The sequence below is a fragment of the Oncorhynchus clarkii genome, chromosome 26, assembly GCF_045791955.1.
Source record: "Oncorhynchus clarkii lewisi isolate Uvic-CL-2024 chromosome 26, UVic_Ocla_1.0, whole genome shotgun sequence".
NCBI classification, from domain to species: domain Eukaryota; kingdom Metazoa; phylum Chordata; class Actinopteri; order Salmoniformes; family Salmonidae; genus Oncorhynchus; species Oncorhynchus clarkii.
In genome coordinates this window covers 25,336,643-25,355,934 of record NC_092172.1, presented here as the reverse complement: position 1 = coordinate 25,355,934, position 19,292 = coordinate 25,336,643, and the positions used below count along the sequence as shown (strand labels likewise).

General features: G+C 45.4%; 1 protein-coding gene across 1 annotated transcript in view; it reads right to left on the bottom strand.

The window, feature by feature from the left end:
* Positions 1-18,589, bottom strand: part of LOC139384784 (thrombospondin type-1 domain-containing protein 4-like) — a 41,372-nt gene extending 22,783 nt beyond the window's left edge. Inside the window, exons 1-7 of the mRNA XM_071129666.1 lie at positions 18,332-18,589; positions 17,212-17,268; positions 16,926-16,995; positions 15,096-15,457; positions 13,649-14,534; positions 13,272-13,374; positions 12,116-12,252 (exon numbers count right to left, since the gene is read on the bottom strand). Of these exons, the coding sequence (XP_070985767.1) occupies positions 12,116-12,252; positions 13,272-13,374; positions 13,649-14,534; positions 15,096-15,457; positions 16,926-16,995; positions 17,212-17,240 (1,587 nt within the window). The 5' untranslated portion in view covers positions 17,241-17,268; positions 18,332-18,589. The remainder of the gene's footprint in view (positions 1-12,115; positions 12,253-13,271; positions 13,375-13,648; positions 14,535-15,095; positions 15,458-16,925; positions 16,996-17,211; positions 17,269-18,331) is intronic.
* Positions 18,590-19,292: the final 703 nt, after the last annotated feature.

Genomic DNA, 19,292 nt, shown 5'->3' with positions numbered 1-19,292 from the left:
TTCTATTGACTCATAACAAAGACTGATGAGAGAGTATTAGTATATAACCTGCCGAGTACTGTACTGTAAAGATACTGTTCCAGTCGAAAGAGACAGTTTAGCACTCGTTTCAACCTGGCAGAGGAAGCAACAGCAGTCAGAGAGTCTTTAACACTACCTTGGAAGTATTCTGTTCTGCTCCACTACCTGTCCCCAGAGGTGTGTACTATAGTTCAGGTCTATCTTGCGCTCATGTATGGCTTGTTCAAGCTCAGTGGAGCTGACAGCTCCCATAGTACAAAGGAGCCATATATTTCAGCTGAATACCAGGGGCAGGAAATGAGCATGGAGGTCCGGGGGCAGTGAAGGCCGTAGAGACCAGGGGATGTTTCACACAGTGGAGAAGCCTGGACAGACAGCCTGCGTCTCTTTTAGAAAGTCAAGCCAGAACATCAGCAGCTGTCACAGACAGTAAGCAGTCAGCAAATGGATGAGTCCAAATGGTTCAGCCCTTTGGCTGTACATGTAAATTACCGTATTATTTATTTCAAAATTGAATCATGATGGAAATATTAAATGCATAGTTTTGTACAGTGTGCTTACTGTATTTAGAGTAAATAGTCTATCTCACTTTATCTACCAGACAAAGAATCAAACAGGGAAAACATCTCAGACTTCAGAGACACAGAGCTAAAAATGTATTTATTGTATTCAGAGGAAATGAGTCTTCCTAAATGTAAAAGCCAGGAGGTGGAGACCGGAACTAACAGAGTGTTGGAAATGGATAAAGTTTGAGTCATATTGAAAGCAGACACTTTCTGTTCACAGCGTGAAGGATTTAACGTGCCCCTACTCAGAGGGTCAAAGACTCCCCTGTCTCCAGACACATCCTTTATGAGCTCTGTGTTCAACCCCTGAGAATTGGTCAGCAGAAGTCTGACCCACAGATCCAGCCGGCACATTACAGGCCAGTCACCCAGTACGAAACAGGTGGACCAGGGCTGAACGGGACCAGGGAGGCTGAGATGACACACTTAGATGACACACTTAGGGGAGAATCCTTCTGCTTAAATCAAATGTTCACTTAGTCTCCCATTGACATTAATGCATGACTAAAATGTGATTTAAGTGTCTATCATCTCCTTCTCATCCGGCTGGCCTAAACCATATACTGTACAGTAAACACCTCTACTTTAACATGCATACAGTGAAAGAACAAGCTACCTGCTGTATTTCACTGATGCACACATGTTGCCTGTCCTACTGGAAATTATTTACAGCACATACACTAACTCACCCAATCACTGACTGTTGTTGTTTTGGTAATCAGTGACTGTATTGGAAGGGGGAGTGACTTCACCTCTTTTCTGAGTATATAACCAGCTTCTTAGTACAGAGAGATGTGCTCTTCACCTTTGCAAGGAAATTAGCAATTAGTACTTCCGTCTCCCCTGTTTTCTCAGCAGCAGCTGTAAACGGCGTGTCAGAGTCGGACTCGTTGCCACACTAAGGCTGTCATCGTAACAAAAACGGTTCTGCAGAGTTGTTCTGAGAAAGGAAAGAGAGGGATCCACACCACTAGGCTCACTTGAGTATCTTACCTAGTCATTTTCAGATGATCTCCTTTTGCTCTTGCTTTGGCAACTATGTGTGTGTTTTCTATACCTGTTTGCTCCTCTCCCTGTAGGCTTTACAGATGCTCCACATCCCTTGACAGCAACCCTTCTAATTTAGTGTATCCTGTACGCACAACCCATGTGGAATTCCTGGTCTTTGGCACCGGCTGTCACTCACCAGATACCCTTGGAGAGTTCCTCAATGAGCTTGACACCTTGATAAGCTAATTTCCAGAGGATGGTTCACTGCTCTTCATATCTGGTGACTTCAACCTCCCGATGTCTGCCTTTCAATTAATTTCTTTCCAACTCTCTTTTCCTCTCCTTGCCTCTTTTGACCTTACCTTTTCCCACTCGCCTCCCGCTCACAAGGCAGGGAATATGCTTGACCTCATCTTTACTAGAGGCTGTTCACCTACTAATCTCACTGCAACCCCCCTCCAGGTCTCTGATCACTACTTTGTTTCCTTTTCTGTCTCCCTCTCCTCCAACCCTAGCCACTCAGCCCCTATCCAAATGGTAATGTGCCCTCGCAATCTTCACTCTCTCTCTCTCACTATTCTCTCCTCTTCTATTCTATCATCTCTCCCTTCAGCTAATTCCTTCTCCCTCCTGTCTCCTGATTCTGCATATTTGACCGTACTCTCCTCCCTTTCCACATCTTATGACTCGCACTGTCCCCTTTCCTCCCGGCCGGCTCGGTCCTACCCTCCTGCTCCGTGACTCATCGCCAGATTATAGAACAGGGCTGCGGGTAGCTGAGCGAAAATGGAGGACCTATCATCCTTTCACTTCCTCCTTTCTACCTTCTCTTCCTTTGTATCAGTTGCTTAAGACACTTTCTATCATTCTAAATTTCAAGCTTCTGCCTCTAACCCTAGGAAAGTCTTTTCCACCTTCTCCTCCCTCCTTAACCTCCTTAATCCTCCACTACCTCCAGGTTGACAAAATCAGCTCCTCATTCTCTGAGCCTACTTAGTCCACTGGTCCCACACAGAACTAACCTACGCCTTGACATCTTTCTAATCTCTCTCTCCAGATTAAATCTTGCAACTAGTAAGGTCCGGCCGCCCGACAACTTTCCCGCTCGACCCGATCCCCTCCTCCTTTCTCCAGACCATCTCTGGAGGCCTTCTCCCATTCCTCACTTCCATCATCAACTCATCCCTAACAACTGGCTGCATCCTCTCTGACTTCATCCTAAAGAAACCAACACTCGACTCCTCTGACATCAAAAACTACAGACCGGTATCCCTTTCTTTTCTTTCCAAAACACTTGGGTGTGCGGTCTCTGACCATCTCTCTCGCTCTCTCAGAACGATCTTCTTGACCCAAACCTGTCAGGCTTCAAGACGGGTCACTCAACTGAGACTGCTCTTCTCTGTGCCACGGAGGCTCTCCACACTGCCAAAGCTGTCTCTCTCTCCTCTGTTCTCATCCTCCTGGATCTATCTGCTGCCTTTGACACCGTGAACAATCAGATCCTCCTCTCCACCCTCTCAGGGCTGGGCGTCTCAGGCTCTGCACACTCTTGGATTGCATCCTACCTAAACAGGTCATTCCTATCAGGTGACGTGGAGAGAATCTGAGTCTGCACCATGTATTCTCACTACTGGTGTCCCCCAGGGCTCGGTTCTAGACCCCTTCCTCTTCTCTCTGTACATCAAGTCACTTGACTCTGTCATATCCTGACATGGTCTCTCCTATCATTGCTATGTGGATGACACTCAATGACTTTTCTCCTTTCCCACTTCTGACACCCAGGAGGAGACACGCATCTCTGCGTGCCTGGCAGATATCTTAGCTTGGATGTCAGCACACCACCTCAAGCTCAACGAGACAGAGCTGCTCTTCCTCCCGGGGAAGGCCTGCCCACTCAAAGTCCTCTCCAATACAGTTGCAACGCCACGGTGTCCCCCTCCCAGAGCGCAAAGAACCTTGGCGTGACCCTGGATGACACTGTGTCGTTCTCTGCAAACATCAATGCAGTGACTAGTACCTGCAGGTTCATGCTCTAAAACATCCGTAGAGTACGACCCTACCTCACACAGGAAGCAGCGCAGGTCCTAATCCAGGCCATCTGGACTACTGCAACTCGCTGTTGGTTGGTCTCCCCACTTGTGCCATCAAACGCCTGCAACTCATCCAAAACGCTGCAGCCCGCCTTCCTAAATACTCCCATATTACCCCACTTCTGGCTTCCAGTCAAAGCTCGCATCTACTACAAGACAATGGTACTTGCCTACGGAGCAGCAAGAGGAACTACCTCTCCCTACCTTCAGGCTATGCTCAAACTCTACAACACAAGCAATCTGTTCTGCCACCTCTGGTCCCCTACGAGAGGGCAGTGCAGCTCCCCCCTCAGCCCAGCCCAAGTTCTTCTCTGTCCTGGCACCCCAATGGGGGAACCAGCTTCCCCCTGAAGCTAGGACAGCAGAGTCCCTACCCATCTTCCGAAAACATCTGAAACCCTACCTTTTCAAAGAGTATCTTAAAGAATTCCACAGTACCCCCACTCGCACCCCTCCTCAATTTTTGTAAATAATATATATATATATATAAATTTAAAAAGCCTTTTGTGAACTAACACTCGCACTTGACTTTTTTCCCCCTTTACTAGCTCTGACTTTGCTGATAGCTACTTTATTGAGGAAACATGTAGTTACTATGACTGAAATGTGGTTGTCCCACCTAGCTATCTTAAGATGAATGCACAAAGTGGATTAAAGCATCTGCTAAATTACTAAAATGTAAATGTAAGACCAGGCTCTTTTGACTAAAGTGCCTCTTCATACCCAGAAAATGGTGGATAACATGCTGGGGCCTGTATCTGGGGCCTGTCATGAGAGAGACAGGGTTGTGATCTCTTCACCAGTCTGTGCCAGCCGTATTTCAGAACCTCTCATCCCCATTTTAACAAGTCAGTCGCTCCCCGCGCGGGGAATGCCTAAAACAGATGCAGCTGTCTCTTGGTCGGTGGAGGAGTTTTGCAGGGAGCGACGGGAGACTTGGCTGTGTTAGGGTGAGCCTGGCAGAGAGGGATGCAGAGGTATGCAGGCCAGCCACAGCAGCACTGGGGAGGAGAGGAGAGGGAGCCACTGCAACGGCCAGGCAGCCAAGCTCTTTACCCAGGACTCAGGGCAGGGCGGACCCATAGACTCACACAGACACACAATCTGACCTCAAACACATAATGAAAGTGAGATATGGATCAGAGACAGAGCACTGGCAAAGACACCAGTGGAGGAGCTGACTTTGACCGCCAAGACAAGGCTCTGGGGAAGAGACCGCTGAATTACAGTAGTAGGAGTCTATGGTTTTACCCTGTCAGAACTGGGACCTGTGTTAGCCTACATGTTGAAACCACACTATTTTCAGCCTTTAAGAGGTCATTTTACCCTTATACTCTTGTTGTTTGAAACCATACGAAACCATATGGTACTACTGAATACATTCACAGGGAAATGTTTATTTAACTGGTGTGAAGAAAGTTTAAAGGAAGGAACAGGAGGGCCATCTGTTATGTAAAGGGTATAGAGCCTAGGTTAGCACTCTATCCTCAGTGTTCAATAAAAACACAGAAAATGTGAAAAAAAGAGAGGTATAATGCATGTGAAAGTCTTGACCAGAATGACCAACAGTGGATGTTGAATAATTTTTTTTTTTTGGGGGTGGGGGGGTTCATTAAGTTACTCTTACGGTAGATGTGGTAAAATACGGTAGATGTGGTAAAAGCTTTATCTCCTAATTATCCACAGAGCACTCCACAGCTATTGAGGTGGATCTTCAGCCCCACCATCACCCGCCAGCAGAAAAGTGTGTGGTCAGAGATTGCCCTTCAAAAATACACACACCCTTCTCAAGTGCCTATCCTTGTCATGTAAAGAGAAAGAGCAGCTCAATGGAATTCCAGCCATAAAAGCAGCTTTATTTTAGCGTCCATCTGAAATGTGTAACCACATTCAACGTTTTCTATGGCTCAAATCTGGGTTTTCCTTCTTTCAGCGTAAAACCTGGATCGTGTATGAGGCGCACCGTATTCAGTGACAAGGTCCAAGCCTTTCACATTAAGCTCATGATTCATAGGTAGGGCTCAGTCTTTCCACTGTTAAGAGACAAAGGGGTATCCTAAAGAGACCTCGTTTAGCCTCTATGCATCGGTCAGACACAGTTTACAGTGCACACTACACTAATACTGTTGTACTCACTCCCATGATGAAGACTCTTTATGAAGACATACATCTGTTAACAAGTAGAGATATCCTGACTATAATATATGTAGGAAAATGTAACAGTCCTCTACAGAGGACAGGCTTTTCCTCTTTGTGTTATACAGAGGGGAGAAACAGCACCTGAAATAACACATTTCTTGGTAGGTAGAGTCAGTAGCACATGCGCAGAGGATCACGACAAGTTCAAACAGTTCTGACCAAATTTTTCTGTTTCAAGGAAAATACAGGAAGCCGTAGAAGAAGCCACACAGTTTTCCAGCTGCCATCTTTAGTAGTAATGCTGATCAAAAGAGCTGCTTCCATCTCATTCTCTCTGTTCTTTGCTTACTCTTTGCTTCCTCATATCAAAGACCCCAAATAACACATTTGTCACTTTACAATACCTATAAAGATATCCTACACCCTATGTAAGATTTTCCTCTAGTGTACTGTAGAAATATCACATCAACTCAACCAGAGTAGATAGTAGCGTATGGGTACCGTGTCCAGTAACAAAAAGCCATTAGACAACAAGGGTGGATTTGAGGATGTGTCCCATGGATCTGAGTGAGATGTGTGTGAGCCCTGTGGAATTTAAGGCATCCCATGGAAAGCATCAACTAAAGCACCCGTGTAGAGAGAAGAACTTAGCAGTGTTCTCAGTCTAAAGTAATGTACTGTGGGCTCCAAAATTACTGGCAATACACAAACAATACTTAAAAAAATATAAACATTATAATTATAGAGATAAACTCAAAATACCAACGTGTGAGAAATACTGTACTCTATTCATGTTTCAATGGAACCAAACAAAATCATACAACTATTTAATACAAAATAAATGTCACCAAAATCAAACTTTCAAAATTATTGGCACTCCTCATTTAGTACTCTGGCAAGGATAACAGCATGAAGTCTTTTCCTGTAATGTTTGACAAGGTTAAGGAACACATTTGAAGGGTTGTTGGACCATTCCTCTATGCAGATCCTTTCAAGATCCTTCACATTCTCGGCTTTGCGCTTATCAACTGCCCTCTTCCACTCAGCCCACAGGTTTTCCATTGGATTGAGGTCCGGCCACTGAGATGGCCATGGCAGAACATTGATGTTGTTGTCACAGAACCATTTCTGTGTGGATCTTGAGGTATGTTTTGGGTCATTGTCTTGTTGGAAAGTCCGCCTACGGCCAAGTCCCAGCCTTCTGGCAGAGGCAACCAGATTGTCAGCCAAAATTGCCTGATACTTGGTGGAATTCATTATGCCATCAGTCTTAACCGGTGCTCCTGGACCTCTGTAATTAAAACAGCGGCAAAACATCACTGACCCCCCCCCCCCCCCCTCCATATTTCACCGTGGGTATGAGGTGCCTCTCCTAGTATGCATCTCTGTTTCGACACCAAACATGCCGATGCTGTATCTGACCAAAATGTAACATTTTGGTCTCATCTGACAAGAGCAGTCATAATTTAAATGATGTTTGGCAAACTCCAAGCGCTTGCGTCTGTGTCTTGGGGTCAGAAAGGGCTTTCTTCTGTCAACCCTTCCAAAGAGCCTGTGGTTGTGGAGGTGACGTCTGATAGTGCTTTTTGAAACCTGGTGACCCCAAGACGCCACCAAGGCCTGCAATTCTTTCACAGGGATTCTTGGGGATTTTGTTGCTTCTCTCACCGTCCTCCTACCTATCCTGTGGGGCAAAATGCATTTGCGTCCTCTACCCGTGAGGTTTTCAACTGTTCCATATCTTTTGAATGTTATAATAATTGCCCTGACAGTGCTCAATTGTATATTCAATCGTTTGTGGATGTTCTTGTAGCCATTACCAGATTTATGAAGGTCTACAACTGTCACGCCCTGGCCATAGAGAGGCTTTTATTCTCTATTTTGGTTAGGCCAGGGTGTGACTAGGGTGGGAATTCTAGTTTCTTTATTTCTATGTTTTCTGTTTCTATGTTATGGCCGGGTGTGTTTCTCAATCAGGGACAGCTGTCTATCGTTGTCTCTGATTGGGAATCATATTTAGGCAGCCTGTTTTTCCACCTTAGTTGTGGGTAGTTGACTTTGTTAGTGGCCTGTATTGCCCTAGTAAGTGTCGTTTTTGGTATTACTTGTTTTTGTTGGCGACATTTATAACATTAAAAAGAAATGTACGCTCACCATGCTGCACCTTGGTCCGGTCATTTCCCTGACGACGTTCGGGATAACAACCATCTGTCTCTTTTGAACTGCCTGTTATTTTGTTTCCTTCATGGTGTTGGATGACAAAGGGATATTGCATGCGTGTTACCAAATTTTTATACAAATCAAATGTATTTATCACATACATATGGTTAGCAGATGCTAATGCGAGTGTAGCGAAATGCTTGTGCTTCTAGTTCCGACAATGCAGTAATAACCAACGAGTAATCTAGCTAACAAATCCAAAACTACTACCTTATACACACAAGTGTAAAGGGATAAAGAATATGTACATAAAGATATATGAATGAGTGATGGTACAGAACGGCATAGGCAAGATGCAGTAGATGGTATCGAGTACAGTATATACATATGAGATGAGTAATGTAGGGTATGTAAACATATTAAGTAGCATTGTTTAATATAATGTTTACATACCCTACATTACTCATCTCTACTCATCTACCCTAGTGAAACAGGAAGTGAAGTAATGGCTCAATATAGTTTCTTAAGACTTAAATAAGAGGAATTTAATTCCTGGTTACATTTTGGTAGATGTGATTTATTTTGTGAAACCTTGATTTGGAGGACATTGATTTTTTATTAAATCAATAAATTATTTTGGTGGGTTCCATTGAAACATTAATAAAGTACAGTACATCTCATTTGTATTTTGAGTTTATCGCTATAATGATATTGTTTATATATATTTTTTAAGTATTGTTTGTGCATTGCCAGTAATTTTGGAGCCCACTGTATGTAATACATCTATTGCATTTAGCAAAGCCTTTTATCCAAACCGACATACAATGTTATGTATGGGTGGCCCCGGGAATCAAACCCACCATCCTGACGCCATGCTCTACCAACTGAGCTAACAGGACTGTAACAGGACTGTGGTAGTAGAATATGGTTTACTACTCTCTCACTGACAGAGATAGACACCTCTCTAGCTCTGAGAATACCTCCATGCCGGATGGTTCTAGTGCTGCTATGAAATCTGGCACCATTCCGTTAAATTTCTTACGAGCCTTAGGAGATCACAGTGGGCCACACGCCAAGAGTCATTCAATGTCATTCATTTCACCGTTTATGTTGAGCTATCTAATCAAGTGTGTAGTGCAATTCCACAGTTATGTTGAGCTTTTTAACTAAGAGTGCATTGCATATAACCCAGTTCCACAGCCCTGAGGCGGCTCATTGGAGCCAAGGCATCACAGCTGTAGGAAGACCAATCTTAATACAAAGCAACTCTGAGCACAAAGAGACTACAGAACAGACCAAGTGTTTAGCCAGCTAAGCTCTCTTACATTCAGCATGCAGCCTGCCTGTCTCACAGTAAGCACAGGGACTTAATAGGAACCAATACAAGCAGGCTTTACTAACATTTTTAACCGATGACTACTGGATATCTGCCAAATCCTTTTTTATACTATCTAGGGCCATTTTGAATAAATAAGATGTTCAGTTTTTCTGACATTCTCTAATATTCTGATACTCAACTCACTGCCTGATTAACAGTATGAGCTCTGAGACATGGACCTAAAGGAAATGTCACCGTGTTTACTGAGCTATAAAGTCAGACTGATATATCGTCAAAGTGGGTCAGGAACATGAGCAAGAGGCATGCAGGGACACCTTAGGTCAGAGGTCAGATTGAGAGCTAGGTTGTTTATCATATTGATCCGGTATGGACTACACAAAAGGCATGTGTTTAGCCCGACTAATAGAAAGAGTAGAGGATCAATATTTATTTATTCAACCTGTATTTAGCCAGGTAAATTATTGAGAACAAATTATATACTGCAATAATACAGGGATTGTCACTGTGCCTAATTTAGGTCAAACCTGTCTGTGTCTGCAGTGTGTATTTAGGACTGTAGAGCTATAGGGGTATGAGTGGGCAGGATGCCAAGCTCTCCAGGATCTGCAGTGGGAAACTCTACTTATCTATTGTGTGTGTGGTACACATAAATAAACACACATACTCCTGCATTATACGCTCCAGCACAACCTCTCATCACATTTGAAAATCACCCCCATCCGCACACACACCCTGAGCTTATAAAACACAGCAACACAGAGTTCAGCACACAGTGCAGGACAGGTCTGCTTTCTGTAGAGCAGGACCACAGGAAACAGACAAGGCAGAAACAGACCTGGGCTCTACTCTATGCAACATGTCTATAGGAGAAATCTGATTGAGCTCAAAGAGAATGCAGCCATAAGCCTCTGAAGACACCTTGCGAAATAACAGAGTCAAAGTTTAACCATACAAAGTAAAGAGATGCCTGCTGCAAACTGACTCCAGCTCCACACAGAGGGCAGAATAAACAGAGCCTTTGGTTACAGCTACAGTAGGAGATGTGATGTTATTGTACGCAAGCAAAAAGGGCCAAGGCAGGAAAAGCAGATGTTTCAGTGTCTATGTCATCAGTCTACTTTGGTCTCCTCAATATAATTTATGACAGCATCTCACTGCTACTACGGGATGTGCTCTGACCTGCTGAATATATTCCCTAGGTGAGTATACACCGAAATCAGGCCTCAATACGTTCCCTAGTAGTGAGAGAGAGAGAGTACAGAATGGTCCCTGGTTGGTTTAGCTCACAATGTGTAGCAGATGGTGAAGTTACTGTCGGAAATACTAAAGCACTGTCGGAAATGCCTAGGCTTTCTGGGTAAGTGGTGTTGACGTTGGCGTCGGTTCAAATCCAGGGTCCGCCTTGGACAGAGATGGACCGTGTTATACACAAGTAAACCTACTGGGAAACTCACTGCAGGGTATCAGAGACAGAGAGCCAAAAAGGACCCAGACACATGGAGTACAGTACACACTGCAGTTCATACCACACCCACAGACCACAGCAGTATAAGCTAGAGTACAGTCCAATACAGTAGAGTACAGTACACACTGCAGTTCATACCACACCCACAGACCACAGCAGTATAAGCTAGAGTACAGTCCAATACAGTAGAGTACAGTACACACTGCAGTTCATACCACACCCACAGACGACAGCAGTATAAGCTACAGTATAGTACAGTCCAATACAGTAGAGTACAGTAGAGCAGTCCAGTCCAGTAAGTCTAGTCCAGACTACTGTCCATACCACAACAGTGTAAGTTTCAGTACAGTCCAGTGCAGTACAGTAGAGTACAGTACAGTGCACACTGCAGTCCATACCACACCCACAGACCAGCTGCATGAATACTGAGTGAGATCCCACCACGGCCACATAAAAGCAGACCACTCCCTCCATGGGGTCATCTAGTCACCACACTGCCCAGAGATCTATCGGCTGGAGGGCTAGAGGTCTGGTGAGAACACTGGCCCCTGTGATAAATCACAATTTCACTGGTATTAAAAGTGGAAATTACTTAAAGCTAATATGAGATCAGAGGGACTCTTTATCTTGATTAAATCTTAATATAGTAAAGATCTCCATGGGGGAAAAAATGTGGTTGAGAGCGCAGCAAATTGGGTTGAAGGGAGACTCAGAGGCAAGCACGAGTTCCTAGAGCGCAACTTGGAAAGGGTTCACTCAGAATTGTGGCTTAAAATCATATCGGAAAAACATCTCTAAGAGTTCATTCCTGATGAAATAAGAAGTAAAACGTATCCAGCTGCACACTGGACACAGCCAGTCAATAGCACAGGTTTACACAGGGACTGTTGTCTTTCCAAGTTCTGGCAACAGGTGTGTTTTAGAGATGTATATAAAAAATCAAGTCAAAGGAACAAATATGTTCATCATAATCCTTCATTGAGATCCCAGATCCTGGACTCAGAACCCAATCACCCCAAGCTGACCTCTGTTTCACTCCTTATGGACAGATAACAGTGTTATACTCTGCTGCCCTCTGCTGGTTATATATAATTGATTAAATGTCTTTAATAAAATGTGCTGTCATCTTGCATTTGGATGCAGTTGATCTTGAGAACTCTTTTGGGGCCGTGTTTTCTCGTGTATGAAGGTTTGTGTGGAATGATGTCAACATTTCATCTCAATGAATTAAGCTTTTCTTTCCTCTGATTCCATCCATCCTGTCACTGTTCTGTTCTATTCTGAGTGGTTTGGCAGGAGTCCACAGGTCTGGCCAGGCCACTGGTAAATGAGTTAAGTGTCCTACCTGACACCTCCCCGCCACACAGATGGAAGTCTCGTTCTGGCCGCACGGCGTCCCATCGATGACCCTATCCGACTGACGCACGTAGAAGCGGAAACCGATCGCACGACAGTTGAGCTCACAACGCTGGTCCCCTGAAACTGTGACAGAGGAGACACAGAAATTAATGATTTGATATGATTTATGAGTACAACACATTATCTCTCTCTGGTAGGGTGCCTGGCAGGGCTGTAAATGTACATTGTTCAATGTAGGTGGACAAGCTGGGTAGACTGCTGCATTAGAATTGTGATCTAGTGCAGTAATTGGTGAAGAGATGCAGAGTTGTTGTTTTCTTCCATTGAGCCATGCTGCCATCTAGCAACTGATGCGAGGAGTGGACTAAATACTGGCACGTCCTCACAATTATCCTGTGATTACAAGTAATGAGTAAATCAATGTCTGCAGTGTGCCTTCTACAGTAATGCTGTGTTGTGAAAGGTAATGCCAAGCAACAACGAGGGATTCAAGGAAAGCTAACCAAATTCTTAATAAATCCAAGGGATCAAGGGAAGGTTATTTGCTCCTCTCTGGTGATCCATTAGTGGTAATTAGAACCACAGATCTCTGGGTGGTGTCTCTTGTGTGGGAGGGAGGCAGATGCCCTCCAGGCCTGGAAACCATTGGGAGTTGGCAGGCAGTGGGGTGTATGTAACGTCAGGTTTGTAATCCACCTGCACTTGGACTTCACTCAGATGTTTTGTCCATTAGCTCATGAGGTTACAAGGACAGCTACTGCTAAAAGTGTTGTAATTGCATGTTCATGTGTTTGAGATAGGTATCAAGCAAACTTGACCTGTCCTCATCAAGTGAAGTTATTTGAGCTTTATTCTAGTCATACGTCTGCAGTAAATACCATTCACTCCAACAGAGAGAAGAAAAACATCAAATGTTAATCAGTATCCTAAAAGTAATTGTCTATCCTTGAGGTGTTTTGACTGTTGCTTGGATACTTAAGACACCTAGATCTCTAAACAGCTAAACAACATCTGGCAGCTCAGGACATTCATCAAAATGGCCAAGACAGGTGACATACTGTGGTGCTTACATCACCTCACACCTTGGGTAATATTGTCTAACACCAAGGCAATATGAAAAACATGACAAGACCCTCCCATACCTTCATTGAAAGGCTCCCACTCGTACAGTCGACCCATGAAGGGATAGCTGTTGTAGGAAGAACACTGCACCGCTCTGATGTGTCTGCTGGCTGGAGGACAGGCCTGGACAGACATATAGACAGATAGAGAGTGAATATGTGTCCCCCGGCCTACTAAGTCCAGAAATGGCCACCCCCAAGGTAAATTCCAGTCTTTACAATCGCAGCCTAGCATTGTCAACCATCACAACATCTCCACTATATCTGTCTTATCAGACCTCATCTTCCTTAATAACCTCCATGCTTTACCCTTCATGATTGATTTAGCTGTTTAGCTGTGGGTTACAGTGAGGGATTCATTCATAAATGATCATAAGTGATGGCTGAACCGTTCTTACATTGTTGTTGCAAATTTTGTACTGGTTGTGCTCTCCCACACAGGAGGAGGTGGGCAGTGGGTTGTAGGGCCGTCCAAAGGGTTGCTGAGCTGCTGAGGCCTGGCTGGATGAGTGCTGCTGCTCCTGCCTAGGTTGGTGCCTCTGGCTGGGCTGGTAGAGTGAGGAGGACCAGGGTGGGTTAGAATTGGGCTGGGGGGCTGGGTTGGGGTTAGAGTCAGGGTTAGACCTGGGCTGGAGGGCTGGGTTGGGGTTAGAGTCAGGGTTAGACCTGGGCTGGGGGGCTGGGTTGGGGTTAGAGTTAGGGTTAGCCCTGGGCTGGGAGGCTTGATTAGGGTTAGACCTATGCTGGGGGGCTGGGTTAGGGTTAGGGTTAACCCTGGGCTGGAAGGCTGGATTCGGGTTAGCCCTGGGCTGGGGGGCTGGTTTGGGGTTAGAGTTAGGGTTAGCCCTGGGCTGGGGGGCTGGTTTGGGGTTAGAGTTAGGGTTAGCCCTGGGCTGGGAGGCTGGATTAGGGTTAGCCCTGGGAGGGGAGGCTGGGTTAGGGTTAGACTTGGGCTGGGAGGCTGGGTTAGGGTTAGAGTTAGAGTTATGGTTAGCCCTGGGAGGGGTGGCTGGGTTGGGGTTAGACCTGGGAAGGGAGGCTGGGAGCTGGTGATGGACTGGACTGGGGTTGTTGTAGGGCGGACGGTAGGGGTTAGGCCTGTGGCCTCCGTGCCTGGTGGCTGACGGGCTGGGGTCAGAGAGTGGGTAGCGTCTCTGTCTGTGGGAGAGACCAGTCCCTGTCTCTATCCCAGACCTCTGGCCTGTGTCTGTCTGGAGAGACACAACGTAAGGCATCCTCCCATAGCCATACTTCCCTGGAATGATGGGACTGCCACTGCCCCTCCTGAAAACACACACACACACACACACACACACACACACACACACACACACACACACACACACACACACATGGGTAAGGACAATTGTCCTAAATAACCTCCACTTACGGCACTTGTTTACATTCAAAATGTGTTGACTGGACTATCAAAGACTGTCAAACAAAATGTCAAAGATACACATCACAGGTGCAAATTACTTCTGAGAGGCGGATGGATATTACTATCAGCAAACAAGCGCCGAGCAGAGAGCGCTTTGTCTGGAGACTTGGATTCCTACGTCAACAACCCCCCATTACTCAACTGTCAGCTCTATTTATTTAAAAGCTTTTAAACTCGAGCTCACAGGAAGGAGGCCACAAACCCGCCAAGCACAAGCCGAGCCATTGACTCCATCCATAAAATAATAGTTTTACACTGGAGGGGAGTCCAATGGACCATGGGGTGAGCTGGAGCTCCACAGGGACACTTTTAGACTGGGCTGCTCAACATGCAGGGCATTAAACACAGGTCAGACTGAAAGACAGAGACAGGCCCCTGTCTGTATGGTGTGATAGATACTGCACCTGCGTCCAGCATTGGCCTCTCTGTCTCTCTGCTGGTCCCTCAGCTCTCCTCGGCTGGCCAAGCTGGTGTTGCTGTTGGACGGTGGGGGTCTCCCAGGGTTGGTGCGGTGCAGTGGGACAGTGGGTCTTAGGGCAGACACTACATGGCCTGGGTTCTGGTTGGGGTGGTGGCCATCTGGCCTGGAGGGGTAAGCAACAGCACCCATGGAGGGGGTGTGGGAGGGTAGGCAGGGTCGGTTCTGTTCCTGAACCCCTCCCCCACAGGAGCGGGAGCAGGAGGACCAAGGCCCCCAGGAGCCCCAGGAGCCTGGGGCCCCACCCTGCACTCCTCCAGCCTCCTGCTGCTTTGCCCTTTGAGGAACCTGCAGGAACATCCTGAGTTAAAGCCCTACTCCACCCACAGCATGGATAACATGAAACAGACACCACTTAAGAGCAGAGTAGAGAAGAAAAAGAATAACATCATTATTCATGAAAGACTTGAAGCCAATGAGACAATGACCTCATGTCATCAACAACGGTTTTCTCTCTCCCTCGCTGTGTATGCAATGAGCTTCTGTTCATGTCGGATAAAACCCAGATTTGTCTGATTAGAGGTTGTCTGTTACTCTCCGATCCCCTACTGACTACCTGCATATCCCTCTGTTGACTAGCCCTCTGTGTAAAGCTGCCAGAGACGTATTAGCGCCTTAGTGGCTATCACTGCACTCTCTGTCTCAGGACCCTACGCCAGCCAACCGTGCCCTACGCCAGCCAGCTTTGCCTGAGGAGCCGCAAAGAAGGAAATCCAGCTCTTTAAGAGCCACTTTGTCTACATTCATCCTGTCCTCTGTGAGCTTACACATGCACATGGTAAAGGCTCAGCCTCCCTTTGGCGTTGAGAAGACTGTAAGAGAATACCCAAACGGTAGGGATAGTAGGGAGAGTTGGCAGATAGCTATCCTTCTGTCAGTCACCGACATGGGGCTATTCAGAGATCACTCAGACCATGGCCTCCTCCTCGCTGCAGCCTTTGTAACTCTACTCCACTGTCATCTCCAGGGTCAGCCATGGGTCAAACAGCTGGACTCCTGGAAACGCAAAGGGCCAACAGAGACAAACTCTCTCCCAGAGAGGAATGCCCCATCCGACAGTTAGCCTGTCCATCAACACTCTCCACAAAGTACAGTTATAAATATTGGTCCATCATTCATTTGCACTCACTCACTCACTCACTCACTCACTCACTCACTCACTCACTCACTCACTCACTCACTCACTCACTCACTCTCTCTCTCTCTCTCTCTCTCTCTCTCTCTCTCTCTCTCTCTCCCTCCCTCCCTCCCTCCCTCCCTCTCTCCCTCCCTCCCTCCCTCCCTCCCTCCCTCCCTCCCTCCCTCCCTCCCTCTCTCCCTCCCTCCCTCCCTCCCTCCCTCCCCAAGCCACTCTTAATTTCTCATAGCACTGAGGTTGAAGGGGATGTATTGCTGACTGCTGGCATGATCCTCTACATGTTCCCCAGTGTTGGACAACGTACTTTCACCGCTGCTCTCCTGATTTACACCCGGATCGGATTCCCCTGGGGGGGCATCCTTCCTCAATGACTGATTGCATGTTTAAATGGCCCGAGATAGACTAGTGTTGTATTTAATGGCTTTGTGGTTGAACAATATCATCACGGCAGCAGACACTATAAAAAAATTGATTCTCAGGCTGCAAACACATGAGGGAGGTCTATCGTCCTGCGCTTGGGGATGTCAAACAGACCACACACATGTTAAAACTCCACCCAGCACAACCCCCTCCCTGCTCCCCTTCTCCCCTCTGCTGACCCCCAGCCACTCTACTGACCTTCCTGTGGTCTGTAGTGAGTTGGCAATCCAGGGGATTTGGCCTGAGCAGCAGCAGAAGCATGGAAACTCTGTGTGTGACAGATAGCATACTGAGCTATAATACATTTAACAGCTTTTTTTACAGAGAAAAAGTATTATAATCTAAAATGGAGACAATTAAAACTAAATTATTAAATTGAGTCATGCATAGTGCGTGATCAGCAGCTGCAGTGTGATACAACATGTTTAAGATGAGTCTGTTCAGTGTACACCAAAGTGATTGTAAGTGACAAGTGATATCTCACCTCAGAATCCAGATACAAAGTCCCCTCATATCTCCTAGATTTTGAGGGCTACAGTACCTAAAAAAAATTGATATGTTGTATTTGCAGACATAATGACATTAATAACACAGCAATAAAGCAGTAATATCATATTTAATACAACACTTTCTCCTCAAGACCACATGCAGTGTCTGGTCTGCTCTTTAGTGTCTCAGTTTGTCTGAAGGTCCTGACCATAGACTCAGGGGAACATGGCTTCTGCCCACTTGACCATGTGTGTTGACCCTTGACCCTTACCCTGGTCCTAATGAGTGGCCACCCACTGAAACAGGACTCCATTTTCAGATGGCTGGACTGCAGTGACACTTTTATCACTGTGCTTGTAGTAAAAACTCATCATGATGTATCTCTCAAAATAAACCACACTTGGTATGATGAATGTGGGGGTTTAAAGATCCCAACTTAAACATAGACCTATCTGTTTTGTTTGTCTCACACTGGTGCAATTCCACTCCATGTGAGGTTTGGAAAGTTCCATTGTCATTAAATAAATAATATTCACAATATCTATTTACTTTATTTTCACAAAAGCCTAGAATTTTATTTATCCAAAAAAATGTAGGCTATGCCTATTACTTCAAACGTCTTTAAAACGTATTATGAGGCTGGGCTATTACAAATATGATTTAGTTACGGTAAACAACATCACAATTGCAGGTATTTATATATGTGTGTTATCAACAAACAGGAAGCTGGCTGCATCCTGCGCAAAAAGATCGACATTCTGTCAAACCCGACAGGGACGGGACAGGAGGCTCTCGTCCAGGCTGAGGGGTTTTCATTTAAAGTGTGAGCGCGCAGTAGCGAGCCAAATTAAATTACACTTTCAAAATCTGAAATCCTTAGCGATTTAATAGAAACATAGCATGTAGGCTACCATTTGAATTTTCTTTGAAAGAAATTAGTCGACAAAACAAAAACACTATAAGCATAATTATGGATAAATTACTAAAATGTCAATAATTTAATCAATTGCATTATAATGTTTCCTTATGTATTATATGATTACGATTAGGCTATTATGATTATTATTAGGCCTATATTATTACACTTTCCTAAAACGTAAATGGTCTGTTCCTACCTTGGATGACTGTGTTTGTGTTTGCTACCTTGTTGCTTTCTCCAGTGCAGTATTGCTGCTTCTCAATGGTAAATTGTGGCGCCAGTTATCCTCATAATCCAAGCTATCGACAGAGTTCAATCCAGGTGTAAAAAAGTTACTACAACCGAATCAGTTAATCCATTTTAAAACCGCTCCAAATATCCAAACGTTCTGTAAACGTGCTGGTCACTGGTCAACATGACATTATTCCGTTCATTTTCACTCTCTCTCTCTCTCACGCACGCTCTCTGTATCCCTGGCGTCCTGAAACACAATTCTACTCAGAGAGAGAATGAAAGTCATGGGAACGACAGAGAAGAAAACAGCTTGTTGCGCCCCCTGCTGCCTCTCTTACTCTCTCTACTGTATAAACTGAGTGTACAAAACACCCCGCATGGTGTGGGCATGGACTCTACAAGGTGTTGAAGGCTTTCCACAGGGATGCTGGCCCATGTTGACTCCAATGCTTCCCACAGTTGTGTCAAGTTGGCTGGATGTTCTTTGGGTGGTGGACCATTCTTGATACACATGGGAAACTGTTGAGCGTGAAAAACCCAGCAGCATTGCAGTTCTTGACACAAAGCATTGCGCCTGACACCTACTACCATACCCTGTTCAAAGGCACTTAAATATTGTGTCTTGCCCATTCACCCTCTGAATGGCACACATACATAACCCATGTCTCAATTGTCTCAAGGCTTAAAAATCCTTCTTTAACCTGTCTCCTGCCCTTCATCTACACTGATTAAAGTGGATTTAACAAGTGACCACCTGGATTCACCTGGTCAGTCTATGTCATGGAAATAGCAGGTGTCCTTAATGTTTTGTACACTAAGTGTATATATTTTTCTAAATGTTTTATTAACTCAGAAATCTGTCCTAGTTCCTAAGGTTTGTCAGACTTTCATAATCTCTGAGTCTCTGAGAGTCTTTCTCTCCT